Consider the following 19,108-nt stretch of genomic DNA (forward strand, 5'->3'; position numbering starts at 1 on the left):
ATCATCTGTGAAAATGCAAAAACGCACATCTCTTTGAGTATAATAATGCAGACTGTGGCTGGAACCCATTTCAGTAAATGTGATTAGCCCAACACACGCCATCTCATTAAGAGATTGGATTTGAATGCCAACAGGGTTCCAGTGTGGGAGCATTATTTGGCAGGAAGCAACTCCAGATGTTTTATCAGTGTCTTGATTTCTATTGCGCCCATCAGCAGATATCAGCAACCCCAACAGGGATTCCTACACACTCACATCCATACCAAGAACATCGACACAAACACACGCACCGCCAAGCTGTTTCCTGACATATTTGCACAGCATGGTTCTGCGCGCGCGCGCACACACACACAATGAAACACAGCAGCATCTGCTTCAAAAGAACTAATTAAACGATCAAAGAGAATGTTTCCTTTGTAAATGGTGTTCTTTCTTTTGTTTGTGTTTGATTATCTCTCACCAAGTGTGATTGTGTGTGCGCCACACGTGTGTTGCATGTGACTCTGTTTGCATATATTGCGTCTAAAAGGATGAGCAATGATGAGCTGAAACCTAGGGTGAGGTTCCAGGTGTGGCCCCGTGTGATCGGCAGGTACCTCGCTCATCTGCAGCTCCAGGGTCTTGCCCATATATGGTCGTCTACAGTTGCACAGGTCAACACCGCTTAAACGCCGAACCCAAAACTGAAGTCTATAAAACAGTCTGCAGAATGAACCTTTGATGGTAGTTTTTCTGAGAGGTGCAACAGTCACCAGATTTTGCTCATCGACGAGTCATTGTGTTTAAAAAAAACAAAAAAACAAAGGCCTAAATATGATTTATATCAACTTTCAGTCTTTATTAGCTCCTCCCTTAAAACCACAGTATGAAGTCCTGAGCTTATCAAGACTTGACAATCCTACAACTAAGTGATGCGTGAGCAGAGAGGATGGAAAGACAATCAACCATTCAGAGAAAGCCTCTTAAATCCAACCCTAACATAACCATAATAATACACTTTGGCTGCTTTTAGCACGGCCCAGGATTACTTAGACCGGACGCGTAGCAAGCTCTTATACGTTTGGAGGCAGCATTTTGTATGCAACTGATCCAGGATCACGCACGACAACACACGCAAACACAGAAAAGATTTTAGGACTTGATCCGTTGTCAGCGGAACGTGTCAGATGTCAGTTCGGCTGACGAATCATTGCTAGCTTTCAAGTTTGAAGCTGGTGCTCGCTCTCCCATAGTACCTCCATGGCGTCTCTGGATGACAGTCAGGACATCCGGGTCGCTCCATTTCACTGTTTTTTGGCACATTTTGCATTTCAAATTTTGCATCAACAAGCCCCATCTTTTTTTACGCACGTATATTATCTGTGATAACTATGCATGTTTGGTGGTGTGACATCAATTCCTTCACCGTCTGTCTGTCAACAGCTTGAGGAAATGAAGGGGGAAGACAGGAGAGAGGGGGAGTGATTGTACTGTTGGAGCCAGGGAGCAGAGATGCAAAGAGAGAGGAAACAAAAAACACAGCGAGGTGAAGCACCAAGAAGTGGAGTTTGTTGATGCCGAGAATAAAAACGCCTAGACGCGCTTCTTCACTTTGACACTGGCTAAACCAATGTAGCTGCAGCTTATGTCGAGGTGCAGCGTCTGTCTTCAGCATAAATGTGCATGGATCTCTGTAAAATTATACATGTTTCTGTTTGCGTGGGTGGGTTCGGATGTGTAGTACCTGCCTTCTCGTGCAGAAAAGCACAAGTAGCCATGTCTGTGCGTGCGTGCGTGTGTGTGTGTGTGTGTGTGTGTGTGTGTGTGTGTGTGTGTCAACAGCTCTCGTGTCTTTGTGGTACTTCTATAAGTTTACCACGTTTGGGGGTTTAACCCTGCTTTTTTTCTCTGCATATGTGGCACATATCAATATGTACGAGAGTGCACACGTGTGCACTCTCAATCCACAGTTACCCAGCGTCTCTGACTCACTGCAAGTGTTCACTGAAGAAATCTTTTTACATTTAATGTCATCTGACAGACTGAAAGAACTCCGTTCATACAGGACATGAAGTCCTGAGTAATTTGCCATCTGTTGACGCTAACATAAATGACATTATATTCACTCTAGAGAGCTTTTGTTTGCAACCTGGAAAAATCAGAACTGTTCAAACGAGTATTACATCAGGTGGGATTCAGCAATGAAATCAAAACTTCAGTCTATATTCGATATAAAGGCTGGGCTACGTAAGTCAACATCAACAGCAAGTGCCAGGATATTTAGAAAATCACTGCAAAGTATGGGAAAGTAAAGGCAACCTACTTTTCCATGATGAGGAACAAGTACCTCCATTATCTTTAAATCACCAAGAACAAAGTCTAACCCTGCTAATCAAAAGGCCATTCAGTGCGAGTGTGGTCTTCTTTTTTTTTTTCCTCTTTCTTGTATGTCTTCGCCTTGATCATCTGTGTAATTTACCGCTTTAAATTTTTACAGCTATCGCTCTCTGCCGCAAGAGGCTTTCGAAGTACAAATGCCCTGAAAACCTTGACATGATTGATTGCTGCGATGCGATTAAATTCCTCCAAAAACAAAAGTTGTTTGATATTTGCCGAATCTGACAAAATAAAAGAATAAAAGAAATAAATAAATAAACCTGAACAACAATTAGAAATAAACTGCATCACAGTTGTATGGATCTGCGATGAGTGACCTTTGACCACCTAAATGTTTTCAGGTCGCCCTCGTGTCCCGGTGGACGTTTATACTCTATATACACAGTATAAATACACTACTAGGAAGTTCTTTAGTTGTGTGACAGTTCATCCTTGAATTCCAGGAAATTTGTGCCATGATGGCGTTTGTGAGACAACGCATTAAGGAGAAAGGGTCGGCTGGACAGCACACAAACGCTTCTGTACTCCCTCCCTCCGTGTTCACTGCTGCTCGGGAGCCGAATCGTGAATTATTGGCGTTTTATTTTTGTCAAACTCTCACAGCCAACACGCTTTTAGTGACAAATCCTCCGAGGAAGTTGTCGGCGTCTAAGGGCGAAGCGTTCCGACTGACCTGCGAGTCCGACACCTGACTTTACTCCAACAAAACTGAACCCAGATCATCATCAACCACTATCATCCACACCGCCTGTCCTGTTCAGGGTCGCGGGGGCTGGAGAAGCAAAAACCCCGATTCAAAGCCAGAACCTCCCTGCTAGTGAGGCGACAGTGCAGGAACCAAGCACTACAAGTCACGCTGGGTAAAATCGTAACAGAAGAATTGACTCAGAAACCTAAAATCTTTCATTCTTCATGACAAAAATGTAAAGAAAAAGGCTTTTGATCTGTAAAAATCATGCAGATATACTTAGAAGCACAATACGGATGATGGATTTGGAACGATATATCGAATACGATATAATACAGCTCAACCCTACTTCCTGTCGTTCCCTCCACCAAAACAAAAGTACAGATTCTTTTTCCTGAACTCACTACGGTTTCTTAAAGAAACAGTTTGAATAAGACTTATTGTTTTATACATGCAGCTGATCCAAACTGTGGGAGGCTGCGGTCGGGAGCAGATGTAACGACTTAACCCCTGCGACCTCAGCTGTCCCGCCTGAGCAAATAAAACTTCTACATCCGGCAGTGCAGCCCCTCCTCTGACAGCTTCACTTCCTCCTTCATTTCTCACACTGCTCCTCTTCCAATAGGAGCAGGGAGGGATGTGGTACATCATCACTCATGCTGCAGTCGGTTGTTGTACTGGTGTGTGTGTGTGTGTGTGTGTGTGTGTGTGTGTGTGTGACAGAGATTCACATATATTCATTTATACATGCTGTATACTGGACACACCACAAAAAAGGGACAAAAAGTGTGGAATAAACCCAGATAAACATCTCTTCCATAAACGCTGGCTACTTCCTCCTCAAAGTACAAGACGCTTTTTTTCCCCCCCCTCTCTTTTTTACATTTCCGAGTGTTTTGAATGAACAGAACAAGTAAATCAATAGTAAACATGAGCGCCGACAACCACAGCAGAGCAAAGCAAACAGCGCCACTTACAGGAACCCAAACTTCATCAGGCAACAGGAGTCCCAGCACCGCCTACACTCAACGTGCAGAGCAGAAAGAGCCCTGATATTTCATGAGGAGAAAAGGAGAGGCCACTTAAGATGTGAAACAATTCAAGTTTTCAGCTGTTTTCAGTGCGTGTGTGACATCCATCAGAATCAGATAATAGAGCGACATCCTTTTACATCGGCTGGGTCTTGACAGGCTAAGACAGAAACGTTCAGTTGAATTTTAGCAATCATCTGCAAAAAGGTTAATGGAAACTGCATGAGAGAGGAAGCTGAATGTTGGGGTTTCTTTCTTTTTCTTTTCTCTTCTTTTTTTTTTTTGAAAGGAGAATTAAAATCAGAAATTTTGGCCTTGAAGGAGCTATTTCACACCAGAAAAAACAAGCTGCGGTCAGCTGAAGGCTGTTTTGAATTTAAGTCATCTTTAAAAGTGTCTCTCCAGGACTTTTCCCAGCGCTACTTTCTGTCCAAACCAGACACGAGAGACTCAAAAATCATGCAAGGGAGTTTAATATTACATTTAGCCTTTTCAGTTGACAGCTCGCTGACCTTCTCTAAGAGCTTCAAATGTCTTACATAAAGGATTAAGAAGAGCTGAACACAGACTTTTGTGTGTTTTGTGTGTGTGTGTGTCTTGAATATGGAGATGAATTACATAAAATCTTAATTGAAAGTGGGGTGTTCATCGTTAACTCATCGGCTGACAGCGACAGGTGGTGGGTTAACAAAAGATCTGGTATGGAAGTGGAGTGATGCGGTTGTAAATCATTGAAAAGGTGACAAGGCTGTGACATCAGCTCAGAAGCAGCAGCAGCAGCAGCACCCCCCCCCCCCCCCCCCACACACACACACACACACCACACCAGTGGAAAACTGAATCAAGTCTCAAAGTGCAGGCTATGGTGTTATTGTGCATGTTGAAGTCAGGGATGTGTGTTGGATGCACATGAGGGAGGAAAAGAAGTTGTACGTCCCATCACCATAAAAGTTTCAAGCTAATAGCAGCAGCTATTAGCCTCACCTGTTATGATTAAAACTTCCTGTTAAAAGAAGTCAAACTAATCTTTACGTGCTGTATGAACAGTTGTGTACTTACACAAAAGCGTGGTAGACAAAAGCCCATTCTCTCGGTCTCTCCAACACGTTGTAGAGGTAATTCTGGAGCCACCGGTACCGCGCGTTCCTGCGGCCGCTCTGCGCGCTGTACGTCAGCGGTTTCCCCAGCAGGCTGAGCCGGGCACCCTGCTTCCTCTCCGCACCTGACACGGCGGGAGACAGGAGACCGTCCCCGACTCGCACCGCGTTATTCATCGTCCTCTGTCCCGATTCCACATCTTTCAGTGTGTAGTCCGACGTATTGCGTCCCGTCGAGGTCTTCAGCCAGAGCCCGGGGCCACCGCTCTCGTCGCCGGTGTGGCTTCGCGGCATGGCATCACCAGCGCGGGCGTGGAGTGCGCTGGAAGACCGGCGGACATTCACATGCACATGCAGCCAAGTGCTCTTGTGCTAGAGGGTGTTTGGATAGTTTGGGTTTTCACTGTGCAATGAAGAGAACAAACCAAGCGGGTGGAGACAACAACCAGATTACTCTGCTTTCATCCTGCCGCCCCTGCAGCAGATTCACACTTCCACTTGGACACTTTGGTCATCTGCGCGCGGCAGGAGAAGAGTTGGGTTATGAAGGGTTGAAACCATCGAGACGTTTGGCTAAGAGAAGGAGGAGGAGGAGGAGGCGGAGGGGTTGGGGGGCTCTCCCACTCTCCCACCCTCCCACACTGTCTGTCTTACCACTCTCAGTTTCTGTAAGAGTGAGAAGCCAGACAGCGCCGCTCCAAACGCGCACCAGAACCGCTGGTAAAGTCGCTCACCTCCACACACGGACGCGCACAGCTCGAGGAGCTACACGTGTGACTTCCCCTCTCCCCGGTGAACGTGAACGACAAAGGCGTCAAAAGTCACCGGCGCGCCGATGACGCAGATTACTACGCAGACACCGAAAGCAGCCAGTATGAATCGAGTTATTTCAGAAATTCGAAATATGCTGCATCTGCCACACAAGTCAGATTTAGAACACAAGCAGACAGAGAGCCGCTGCTGATGTGTCTGAAGACTTGGTTTCCGGGAATTGACTGGACTCTTGATTAAAAAAAAAAAAAAGAAGAAGAAGAAGAAAAAAAAGATACTGAGGTGGTTTGACTCGCTTCCATCGCACGTGCTTCGACATCACGATAGCCTGCGCGTTCGCTCGGCAGCGTGTCCGGTAACAGCACAGGCACCGATCTGATCCGCTTCCCAAACTTTTCCAACCGGAACCGAACATGTTTTTGATTGCAGCTGCCTCACCGTCTTCCCGGCTGACCGATCACGTGACCCACGGAGACGCACTTGATTGTTTGGCTGCTTAAATCATAGACACACACACACATATATACACATATGTATGTATGTGTGTGTGAGAGAGAGAGAATCATGCTGTGATTGATGCCATGTATGTATAAAAAGAGGCTTAACTTGAAGAATGAAATACAAACCTTTCTTGGGTGTTTTGAGAGACACCGGTTCAAAAACCTCGTATCTGAGTTTCTTTCTTGTCTTTTTCTCTTCGGGAGTTTAACACCAACCATCACATGCAGTTTCTTCGATATCCAAATGAGGAGAGTTTTTTTTTTTTTTAAGGGGGAAACGGTTCTCCTGGTAATCTAATCCTGCCCTCTAGTGGTCAAACATTGATATTACACATTGACGCACATGTGAGGCGTTAAAGACGTCCTCGGCTGCTGTGTCAAACTGCAGTTTCCTCTCATATATTTTCTCTAAACCCACCAATTTCTTACCTATAATGACATTCATTATGGGGGGCGGTTAATAGCGGGATTAACAATTTACAGATGTATTTCTTGAATTTAAACGTTTTTTGATGCTCTGGCAGTAGAGAATCAGCTCACCTTTTGTTTCTAGGCAACGCTTGTCATGTAATTAATCTGAGCTTTATTTTGTGCTTCGTTTTGTCTGACAATTGATTGCGTGCTATAATGGTAATTGTCACTCGTTTCTTCTTCTTCTTCTTCTTCAATCTGCTTCGTTATTCCTGACTTTTTCAAGGTCTTGGAGAAATCAGTCAGTTTTAATTAACAGGACTTCAGAACCATGGACAGCGTCAGCCATTTTGGATTGAAAGTTCAATGTGAGTTGATCGTGAGAGAGAGAGAGAGAGAGAGAGAGAGAGAGAGAGAGAGAGAGAGAGAGAGAGAGAGAGAGAGAGAGAGAGGATGGGATTAGGCCTATGCTGCAGGTTGGTTGGGATTATGGAGTGTAGCGCTGCGCAATTCCCTGTCCAGGCTGTGCGCGCTGCCAGGGGTTTCTACTCACAGCATTCCTGCCCCTGAACAAACCTCAACGCCCGCACACACACGCACTCACAGTCACACACACACACGCATCCCGCTCATCCTGGATTTATGGAAAAATGGCCGACGTTCCACAGCTCGTCAAAATTGGGATTTCCTTGAAGATGCTTCCTAATAACACCGCGGTCTACTTCAAATCCGACGGGGCCCGGTTCGGACAAACCCGGACCATCAAGCTGCTGACCGGGTCCAAGTACAAAATCGAAGTGGTTGTGAAACCTGGAGCGGTGGAAGCCACGTAGGTAGCTCCGATTTTTATTTCAGGTGTAGGACAGATTATCCAGATTTGATCGTAAACCATTGATTCCTATTTACATTTCAGTTGATTGTCGCGTGTTATTATTATTATTATTATTATTATATTATCATTATTATTATCATCATTATTTTATGTTGGGAGTGTTTTAGTTGCTTCGTGTTTCTCTTGATTGTTCTGGTCAAGTTTATTTCTCATAAAGTGACATCAGGGCTGGAGGATGCGGGTTTGCCTGCGCGCTGCTGCTGTACGTGTTCTCTCTCTCTCTCTCTCTCTCTCGTTCTCTCTTTTAACGCACACATTATTTACGTCTCCTGCGGTTAATTAAAGAGCCGGAGGATGGAGCTTCTTCCTCGCGTGACTGGTGATTTAACGGGTTCGGTACCTGGACTTTGCAGATGCATTCAGGAGAGAAACTAACTGAGAGAAAAGGTGACGGGGTGTGATGGAAGGTGCTGAAACGATACGTTTTGATTCTACAAGGCTTTGATTCTTAATGTGGATTTTGTTTTTTCTAAATTTGCAAACCTTTTCAAATTATTTTTTTTCATGACAAAAAGATCGACGCGCGCTGTTCTGTGCTATTATTTCTAATCAATATTCCCTCGCTTGAGCTCTGAACAAACCACTTCTTCAATGTGAAACACTCGAAAGTCAGATTTTACGAGGAGCACTAGAAGGCAGCATAAAGCTTAATTGGCCGCATGTCAAATCCACCACAGATTAGGACTCTGGGGGTTTGGGTTTTGCGTCAGCACCGCCCTCGTGTGATTTGCCTGACAATTCACGATTATGTAATGATCGTTGTTGTACGTTCATCTCCAAATAAGGATTAGTCTCCATATCTAAATATCAGGCTGTCAAACACGCCGGCCCGAATCAAGGCCACGGTTTAAAAATAGGTCACACAGGATGATGCATAGGAGATGTTCAGAGAGTTGGGGGCCACAGCTGTAGACCGACTTCCTCCCTGATTTACACCCTGGCAGGAAAACGATGCGTTTCCATTCTGACTCTTTTCTTTTACGTATTGCGAAAAATCACAAGATTTTAAATCTGTGAGCCTCTTTGGTTGCAGGTCAATGAGTGTGGGTGGGGTGACCTTCCCCCTGGAGCAGCAGTCTAAAGACCCGCAGTCGGTGATCTATTCTGGCCAGTATGACACTGAGGGGGTGGCACATACCAAGAGCGGAGAGAGACAACCCGTCCAGATCAGCATACAGGTAGGTGTGATTTCAACAGGACAGGAAGTAGACGTCAATAGCCGCATCAGGCTCAGAGGACAGGATTCTGAGACACTTGTCCCCCTTAAAGGCTCAACCTCTTGTACTTTGTTAATTTTTGTGTATCATGATTATAACTGTGCTACATAATTGATAGATTTCCTAAACACCATATCAAGCAGGGTGTGGCGTATCAATCATCACGACGGTCAGGCAGCACAGGCTTTTTAAACCTACAATTCAACCAAGACGATCTGTGCAACACGTTTTGGTTCCCATATCAAGCGGGAAACACACGTCTCTGCCGTCCAGGGGGGAATCATTTGAATCCCCCAAAAAAACCAGGAAAGATACGTTTCAGTTTAAAATGATGACGCGCTCGACACGCTCACTCGTGTTCTGACAAACCACGTCTGGTGTTTTGGGAGAGAAATATTACGAAGAATGTTGTGAAGAGCCTCTTCCTAGAGTGTACCAACGCGTATGTAGTTTACCCATCTGTCCTGTTCACACCCAGGGGCCTCTGGGAATATAGTGTGTGTGTGTGTGTGTGTGTGTGTGTGTGTGTGTGTGTGTGTGTGTGTGTGTGTATCCAGCTGTACAGCCTCTATGCTTCCTCTTCATTTCTCCTTCACATATAAGATGGCGTCAATGTTCATGAACATCTTCTTTAAACCGAGTGCAACCAGTATCTTATTCGTAACACCGATCAGCTGCTCACACGTGGCGTGAAAGGCGTAGCTCATAGCTGTGAACCACGTTTCCAACCAACCCTGCATGTGTTTCTGTCTCTCAGTTTACGGAAGCGGGGATGTTTGAAACAGTGTGGCAGGTGAAGTACTACAACTACAACAAGAGGGACCACTGCCAGTGGGGAAACAGCTTCAACAGCATCGAGTACGAGTGCAAACCCAACGACACGCGCACACTGATGTGGGTCAACAAGGAGATGTTTGTCTGATGGAGGAGCAGCTTTGCAGTCTGCAAAACAACAACAACCCCCCCCCCAAAAAAAAAACAAACCCAGGAGGTGTGACGTTTCTACTCCCAGTACGTCATGTTTCATTTTCTCTGAGTCTCTGTCGCTGAGAGGATGTTTGTATTTGTCCTCCATCAGCACCTTGCATTTGTTTGCAGCCTTTATATCTTCTATAACATCAGCAGGGGTGGAGGAAGTACATTGTACTCTGGCGAAAGTGTATCTCAAAATTTTACTTAGATGTAGAGATGTATTTGATGTAGGTATCAGAAGTAAAAGTACACATTGTACATGATATGCGTGTAAATCGGGAGTGTCGAATCGTCTTGAAAGTTCGTCATCGCCATCAGATTTTCGACGCAAAATTGTTCCCTTCAAAGCCATGGATGGGGCTGGATACTGAAGCAGACGTAGTGCAGTAAAAGTACAGAGCCATCTTAACCACAAATACTCAAGCGAAGTAGTGATACCTAGACGTTGAACTTAAAGCACAGCACTTGAGTAGAAACGCATGGGACAAGTCGTCAGAATTCCCGTTAAATTGGATCTCGTGGCAGTTGATGTCAAGTGTGAGGTTGCCTTGTCTTTGTAGTGTCGGTAGAAATGAACAGATCAGAGTCACAACCTTAAAATTAGTTTAAACAACGACTGAGAAGTTTAATTACCCCCCCCCCCCCCCAGTACAGTTAATCAGTAACATCTGCTGACCCTCAAGTGTGTTCTGGTGTGTGTACAGGATGTACAGTACTGCGTTAGAGCGTTTGTGATTGCGAGTTTGACCGTGTACACATTCTACAAATGGTGCTAAAACAAATGTCTATATTCATCACAACCAGGGAGGAAACTTCACCAGTTTGTCTGGGAGATTGCGAGCATGAAATGGCTTTTTATGGGGCACAGAGATAAACTGCAGCGCTGATTCAAAGGGCAGCTGGAGGATTTTTCTTTGGTTAACGCTGCAAGTTTGGGGAATCTTATCTGTTTATCAGAGAATATTACTCACAGTTTTATGAAGAAGAATCCTGCATGTGGGTTTGCCGCGCTGCATGAAATGTTGTGGACACACACAGAGTCACACAGTTGTGTTCCGAAGCCTGCGTGTGAGGACGGCAATTCCACATATCCCTTGATTCTTGGGAAATATTGACAGTAGAATATTATAATGCAGTATTCATGACTCAAGTCAGTGCAGATGACCTTTGACCTAATCAGCCGCAAGCAGGATTTGTTTTTACCAGCTTTCCTTGTTCCAGAAACATCGGCAGCTTCATTGAAGTGGTGTTGATTTTACTGGTATTTTCTGCAACAAACAGCTTAATTTTTGCGCAAGAATAAGAAAACAACAGGCAACGATTTTACTTGTTCAGGGATTTTATACCCCGATTAATCACGTTTTTGCACTTCAGTTGTGTAAGGAATAGAAAGCCCCTTTCCGCCTGTGTGCAATGAAGAATCATGAACACACACACACACACACACGCTTGTGCGCAAACACACACACCTGATGAGTGTTTTCATCCTATTTCATTTTACAGCAACACTTAAACACCTCTACTATTTAATTACCCAAATGCTGCTGTGAATTTGAGTGACTTTGGCTTAAAACACTGGGGGGAAAAAGGACTCCTGGTGTTCTGGACTGGGACTCTGTGTAGCTACGCGCGTTCTTTTGTGTCACATTTTCAGTACAATATCATGCAGATTTTGAAATGGACATTTTGTATTTTGGGTGAAGTTTTCGGGGTTAAGTTTAATGTGCAGTGCGTGTTCTCTACCTCTTCCGATGGATTTACCCATGATTTATTAGTGTTCATTTGAGAGAAAAAAAAAATCAAATATTTGTAAGATTCAGAACATGAACTGTCGGTGACAAATGTTTTTCTATTTCTCGTGGTAAATGTTGTGGTAAATATTTGTAAAAAAAAATTTTTAATTGTATTTTTTTGTACAAGTACAACATTTGAAATGTTTTCGTATGATTATGTATATTTTCGTAGAAACAGCTGTAAAATTATTTTACTGAAATATTTAATGGAACTATGCAAGAAATCACAGCAGCATAATAATCATGAAATGATGCAATATAATGGTGACTATTACATTTAATCCCATTCTGACCTTTTTGTGAACATGTTGTATACAATGTTGTTAATAGTAAAATTTAAAGAGCATTTGTGTGTCGAATGTGTTCATTTGACTTTAGCCTAGCGATGAAATACACTATGGGCATGTTACCGAAACACAAGTGAGCGGTTCAGGTAAATTATTATTCCAAAGCGATTTTTTTTAAGTGAGTTAATAATCACATAGTGGAAGCTTTTATACTCCTGATTCCATTTTATGGGTTTGTTTCACAGCAGCAATGGGGACAAGAACAATTACAGCCTCTTGAATTTTTGAAGCTTCGCTTCTTGGACTGGCAAGTCCAGCATTTTCTAATCGGGGGGACGACAGCATGAAAAACAAAGGTTATTAAATTATCGGTCGTTTACACTCTCCGAATAGAAATAAATGCTGTTACATATCACAGTGAAAGCAATGAAAAACTTCTAAGTATGTAGCAATTGTTAGTTGCTCTTTTACAAGGTATTTTACTTGGTAATGACTGTTGACACTGGCTGCTAGCAGCTTATGCTAATTGCTACCGCTAATATTAGCTCACCAGTTGCTATTTCTGCCCATAAGCACCCTTGCATGCGAACCCTGATTGTGTTATTTGTTCCATTTTGTTTGTCGCAATCGAAGTTTCATTTAGATTTCTAAGTGGATGTATAATTGACACTGCAAAGCTTGAGCGCCCTCTACTGACCTTTCTCCATATTAGTGCTAATATGAAATTAGCTATGCAGGCATCAACCAGCCAGCCGACATTAAAGTCTTTTCAGTTTCCTCATTCTTTTTTTTTTCCTCCGACAAGACTGCCACAATCCCGCAAGAACTGGCACAGCTAAAATAATCCTGGGACTTTTTATGAAGATGACAGTGTTGGAGGTCATCGCCATACATCAGCTAGTACTACTACCTGTATTGGCACGTGACCCTGGCATCCAGAGTGAGGATTCATTAGGTTGCACTACAAGGAAAGTGAGCAGATTAGAGGTTTAATTTAAACTGGAGGTGGTGGTGGTGGTGGTGGTGGGGGGGGGGGGGGTCTATGCTCGCTGAATAAGATTATATCTGTTATATACTGGATTAGGTTTCTTTGTTAAGCAGGTCCAATGGGCTACACATGTAACAGAAAAGAGTCATGAAATGCTGCTGTGCATAAAGCAAGACAGATTTTTGATAAAACTTTACGATGCCCCAAAGAACCCATGTCCCGGTGCTAAGTGTGTCATTTACAGAGCAGTGTATTCACTTGTGTACTACTTTTTCAGCACCTAAACAGGCCCTTTCTCATCATATTTATATTGTGCAACTACCTGCTGCAACTGCAAGTTTACCTGGCCCTGCCACAATGCTACAATGCTATTAGTATACTGTATGTGCTGTAGTGTCCATAGCGGTTTCCTTATATGAAAAGTACAGATTTCCTTGTCAGTGTAGCTCTTCTTTATCTTTAAAGCCACTTAAAATCTCACTGTGGCTTACAAACGCTTAGCATGGATTTAGTGTCTGTGCATGAGGCAAAATCTGTACTATTGATGAACTGACTTAGTGCGGTGGGGATTACATAAAATTGAGCCCATCTGCCAATCGTGTACATCGAGGGTCTCAGGGTGCAAAGGCTCACGTGATTCTCTGCTGGCCCGGTCACAACTGACTCTCTCAGATTGGGAAAACATAAATAAACCTTTATGAATTTTAATTTGTACCATTACTATCTGGGATACATATAAACAGGTACACAAAACTGCATGTTGTTAAGAGTTGATTTTTCTTTTTTTAACGGTTACTACAATATGTCCTACCTTTTTCACATCTATTATGTTTTCATATATAAAACTGAAAAACAGGGGTTTTCTTTATTCTGCTAAAATGTCACATGTTGAAACAATTGCTTTAAAAAAAAACTGATGTTAAAAAATGTCAAAGCAGGAAGCAACATGTAGTCGACGTGCGTAACAGCGCAAGTAAATGTATGTACACACACAAGAAAGAGAAAGAAATGGACTAGAAATGGTTTATGTTTGTCAAGTTGAACAATCTCCATTTTTTATACCTTGTTGTACTTCTACAGCTATTTTGGTGGAAGTAAAATGAAAGTTACTTTTATCAGTAACTTAATACTCCACAGGTAGTAATACTGAATCACAACTTATTACCTTCAAATGAAATAAACTAGTATTATCCAATAAATTACATTTTGGAAGCTTGAGCAATCACTAATCAGTACCGCGATACTACCAACAGGGGGCGCACAAACACAAACCAGTTCAAGAGGTGAAACTATAAATAAATAAATAAGCTGGAGTTCCCGGATGTACAGTACAGCTGCACCTCCCCCCCTCTTGTCTCCTCCCCTCTGCCACCGCCTGCTTGTCAAACCGAGCCTCCTCCTCCGCTTACTGTCCCCTCCCAGCGGGTCTCCCTGCCTTTGCCACTGCAGTGGAAGCTTCGGTGAAGGGGAGAGAGAGAGAGAGAGAGAGAGAGAGAGAGAGAGAGAGAGAGAGAGAGAGAGAGAGGCAGAGAAGAAGAAAGCAGAAAGCTGAGTCTATAAAGCCCGGAGGAGACCTCGGAGACACACACAACCGTATTTTCTGGGTGTTCCTCGCCACGCTACGGCGGCATACCGACTCCCCCCTCCCTCCCTCCCCGTTGTACCTCTTTTCCGTTCACATCGTCTGGATTTCGTCATCCGACCTGCAAGATGGTAAGCGGCTCTTATGTTTTGTTTTGTTTTTTTTTTTGTTTTCTTTTCAACCTCCGCCGTCTGGTAAACACACCAGCGGGCAGGCCTGCGCTTGAATATGTCGAATAAACGTGTGGTTTGACAGGTTGTCGGAGCTTTGCTGTGAGTTGTCGGTCGACAGCGTAGAGCTCCGGAGAGGAGGAAACGCGTTCTCACCCACTTTTGGCTCCTTGTGCAATACCCCGAGGCTGACAGTAGCCTGAAGCCTGTGGCCCACATATTTCTCGCCCCCCCCCCCCCCTCCTCTTCCCCTCATAGTTGTAGCGTTCACTCTTACAGCACCCGGGCTGCTCTTTGCAAATTAGTTTTCAAAATGCACGAAAAAAAAAAGAAAGAAAAATCGGTGGCACGTTTTACTCAGCAGACAGGAAAAATGTAACGTACGTGATCTTTGCAACTTAATAAATAAACCCAACCGTGCAGTGGAGGGGTTTTTCTAACAATAAGCCGTGTCCATAGTTGCAGAATTGTTTTATGTTTCCAAAATAAAAAGACTTCCCCCCCCCCCTTACATTTGTGTCCATCTACAACGGCACTATAGTCGCCATAGCAGGCCAGGGGATTGGATCATGCTGTACCCATGAACTGCTCAGTGGACCATAGGTGCTGTGTACGTGTGTACATGTGTGTATAAATACATAAAGTACTATAACCTTCAGATTAGGCAGCAGGCCTGGATCCACATTCGACACAAGCGGGACTGTCATGAGGGTGACCGGTGACAGGGGTGTAGGTAGGAGGGTTCTATGTAGGATTGGAGTCCCCCTTTTACTGTAATACTCGTAGTACTTTTGCTTCCACCCACCAGTTCGGCTGCATTGCCAGTTAATTTCATCGCCGTCAACCCCGTGGAGAGTAAAAATATAAAAGAATGTATTCACACCCCCCCCCCCCCATTTGTCTCAGTTAAAAGTTGTCTTGTATTCAAAATGGTCTTCATTTGGAATTTGATACATGTTTCCGACCTTTGGTACACCCTTCGAATACCAGCAAATATCGTGTCAGAGTATAAGAAGTGATGGTTTACTGTCATGGTGACGTTGTTGTCAGAGCTGGCTTTGAAAAATTCTGACTGGAGTGATTCTTGTGCTCCATTGCTAAGTTAACAACACTTTTGTTTGCACTCTACTCTGTGCAGAGCTCTAGTAGTGTGTTTATAAAGTGTTTACTCGTCCCTCTCCTGTTTTTACTAACATTACCACACACACACACACACACACACACACACACACACACACACACACACCATTACTTATAATAACCTGGTGGTCCTACCAGGGGTGGAACAGTTTCAGCGTGATTCGGTTATTTGGGTCACGGTTTCGCTTTTGAATCCTTTTGAATGAACATTACGGAGAGAGAGAGAGAGAGAGAGAGAGAGAAAAGATCTCCAGCATAAGCAGAAGTGATTAAACATCATAAATAGCCATAACGGCTTTTTTTTTTTTTTTTTTACTGTTCACATGGAGGTTCGAGGTTAAATCAGCTCGCCTTACAAGCTGGATTAAGCTTCAGGTTTGTAATAACCCCAGTTTAGTAAATCGATATTTACATTTGTTTGACACGAACATAGGCTTGTGTCTTAAGGGGAACGACTCCTCTGTAAATGTGTCAGGCGTGTTGACAAGCAAACAGCTGTTGCTGACATCACCCATGGGAAAATAATTAATAATTTGAAATTAATAACTGAAGCATTCACTGTGGAGTTTGACATCCAGCTTAGCCAGACGGATAGATCAGCTGATATTATGTTAGCATGTACCAGCGATGAGAGAAAAGAAACTTTGTAAAACAAACAAAAACAAAGGGGCCTTTATTGTAGTTTTTATACTGTGAAACATCAGTAAGACTGTGTACTGAAGCCTACATTGATTTAATAATAGCAAAAATTCACATTTTGAATTGTCCTTGGTGCGCTTAATGCTAACCGCTCAGAGGAAGACCTTATCATTGCCTGTTCTAACAATCAGGCTGACTGTTTTCTGGACAAGTCTGATGTGCAAAACCACAACCTCCCCTCATACTGGAACATGAACTGATCTGGGAAGACGAGCTCACAGCCGTCCCAGGTTGACCAGGAGCTCCTGCATACAAGGAGACTTTGGTTATAGCCGTCATGCCACCAGATGGGAATCCACCTCCAGCGATTGTGGCGTCTGGAGTTTTCTACAGTAACACACACAAACCAGAGGTGGTTACATTGAAAGTGCTCATGCATGTCAACATTGCTGTCATGCCATCTTTCTGCCAGAGGCTTTTGAAACTCGGGGTGTGCGCATACTACAGACACTCTGACAACTTATAGCCTGTCAAAAAGCATGGCTCTCAGCTGCACTGGGAGGATGGGGGCAGGGATGCACGTTTGCTTAAGCATGTAGTCGAAATGATCTGATGCTAAGGGGACCATATGCTGCCTCGCAATCAAGCACCACCCACATAAGAATCGAGCTGTAGCTAATGTAAAAGAGATAAAAGCCACATCATACCAGCGGCAGGAGTGATGATCAACACTACGTGATCCACACTGCTCGTCCTGCCAGCCCACTCAATCTGGATTTATTCTCCTCACTGATGGTTGCATGGCTGCAGTCTTTGGCAAGCACTGGAGCCAACAGTCCCCAGCACGAGACGAACCCAGATTGCTCAGGTAGCGCATGCTTGCCTGGATTTAGGGTTTAGAGTTACTTTGAAAGGGTAGATTACTTCTGTAGCAAGAGATTGGAAGTTAAGCGTGAATGTAGTGCTCTCAGGTTGGAAGACTTATTCTAGCATGGCGCAGTCTGACTGGGATGAATAGGAGGTTAAGCTGAGTTTAAAGTGCTAAATTTGATATTGGCTGGCAGCTCACTGGGGTCTGACAGCCGGGATGGAGAAGGAACGTAAGCTCTGATATGTACGACTTTGATTCTCAGAGTTAAAGACACATGATCTCAGTCCACATTCGTATTAAGCATTTGGGTAAATTGCACAATTTGTTTTTCAGTTTTAAATGTCCTCTTCAAATCCGATGTTGTTGTTTGGTTTTCTTTCATCGTGTTTGTTATTGTTGTCGAACCCTGAAAAAGACACACGACCTTTCTCGTGGAAACAACAACAGACTATCCGCATCTTTTCTCCTCTCGCTTCCACAGGAATCTGTTCTCCGTGCTGTCTCAGCTCGGCAGTTAATCGCTTACGGCGTGTCAGACAGACAGGAGGCATTAATCTCGTTGTCATATTGTTATTACTGATGCAGTACAAGTTTGATTTGGCACCGTGACGCGGCAGCACAGGTTGATGTTTAATTTGTCATGTGTGTCATCATGACAAATGCCGGTTTGTGTAACCACAGTCATCCCTGCAGTCAGGATGGCTTGGATTGAGTCCAGCCTGATGTATGAAACCACCGTGCTGCCTGTGCTCGTAGGTGACGGCAGCATCCACGAGTCTGAGATGTAAATGTCATCATTGGAATGTCGGGGAATCATCTTGGGATTTCGCTGACAACCAACCAACCACGAGCTGTAAAACCTTTACTCGCTGCTGCAGTGAGTATGAAATTCACAAGCACGTCCGTCATCAGAGAAGGTGGATGTCTGCCTGCAGGCAGCGGTTTTGAACGTCCGATCATATTTGTCATTAAATTTGGTCACATGGATGCGCTTGGGTTGGTGTGGAGTCCGATGCGCTAAGACGGGTGAGGCAGTTCCTGGTTACGACACATTAAGAGTTAGATTCTGGTCACCGGCTGATCAGTTCGTTCTTCTCTACTCTTAATGATGCTCCCCTAAAAGTTAGTTGTCAAGTTCTGTTCTTACGTTCTACTGATCTGCCAAAGAGTAGTTGTGTTCTACTGCCTCCAGGAGACACCCCCCCCCCCCCCCGCAGGTTAGATGTTAGATGTTTTTTGCATGGCTGGCTAACATAGCTTTGTGAGGCCTTCAAAGTCTTTGAAGGTAAGCCGAGGTCAAGGATAAAAATGGCTGAGAGGATTAGGCATGTGCGAGAGTTCTTTCAGGCTGTTGAGATTTGGGTAATTATTTTCATATTTGCACTTGACTTCTTAATCTGGTTCAGATCCTTGAGACACACACACACACACACAAACACACACACACACACACGTGTTTCTGTGTGTGCGCGCAGAAAAACATTTTCTGTGTTTTTCTGCACACGCGCGCACACACACACACACACGCACACGCACACAAAGAAACACGTGCGCACTCTATTTACAGACCATCCTGACAGTGTAGCACTCTGCTGTGACTCCAGAGGCTTGAGTGTGTTGATCATAAGGCTGGGCTATACGGCACACGCCCGACACATTGGAGTGGAGGAGGGGGGTTTTGTA

The 19,108-nt window shown here is 44.1% G+C and overlaps 3 protein-coding genes across 3 annotated transcripts in view; 2 read left to right on the top strand and 1 right to left on the bottom strand.

The window, feature by feature from the left end:
• kcnq5a (potassium voltage-gated channel, KQT-like subfamily, member 5a) overlaps positions 1–6,698 on the bottom strand; it is a 99,380-nt gene extending 92,682 nt beyond the window's left edge. The window contains exons 1-2 of the mRNA XM_086179889.1: positions 6,590–6,698; positions 5,155–5,595 (exon numbers count right to left, since the gene is read on the bottom strand). Of these exons, the coding sequence (XP_086036015.1) occupies positions 5,155–5,486 (332 nt within the window). The 5' untranslated portion in view covers positions 5,487–5,595; positions 6,590–6,698. The remainder of the gene's footprint in view (positions 1–5,154; positions 5,596–6,589) is intronic.
• Positions 6,699–7,183: 485 nt separating this feature from the next.
• cnrip1b (cannabinoid receptor interacting protein 1b) lies at positions 7,184–12,530 on the top strand. The gene is made up of 3 exons (XM_086179895.1): positions 7,184–7,703; positions 8,800–8,944; positions 9,741–12,530. The coding sequence occupies exons 1-3, from the start codon at positions 7,525–7,527 to the stop codon at positions 9,903–9,905; spliced, it is 489 nt and encodes a 162-aa protein (XP_086036021.1). The 5' UTR covers positions 7,184–7,524; the 3' UTR covers positions 9,906–12,530.
• A 1,927-nt stretch (positions 12,531–14,457) lies between these two features.
• LOC147247243 (calcineurin subunit B type 1) overlaps positions 14,458–19,108 on the top strand; it is a 29,746-nt gene continuing 25,095 nt past the window's right edge. The window contains exon 1 of the mRNA XM_086179894.1: positions 14,458–14,736. Within this exon, the coding sequence (XP_086036020.1) occupies positions 14,734–14,736 (3 nt within the window). The 5' untranslated portion in view covers positions 14,458–14,733. The remainder of the gene's footprint in view (positions 14,737–19,108) is intronic.

Source organism: Aulostomus chinensis, chromosome 16, assembly GCF_037954235.1.
Source record: "Aulostomus chinensis isolate RoL2024-O1b breed Wild chromosome 16, RoL_Achi_v1.0, whole genome shotgun sequence".
NCBI classification, from domain to species: domain Eukaryota; kingdom Metazoa; phylum Chordata; class Actinopteri; order Syngnathiformes; family Aulostomidae; genus Aulostomus; species Aulostomus chinensis.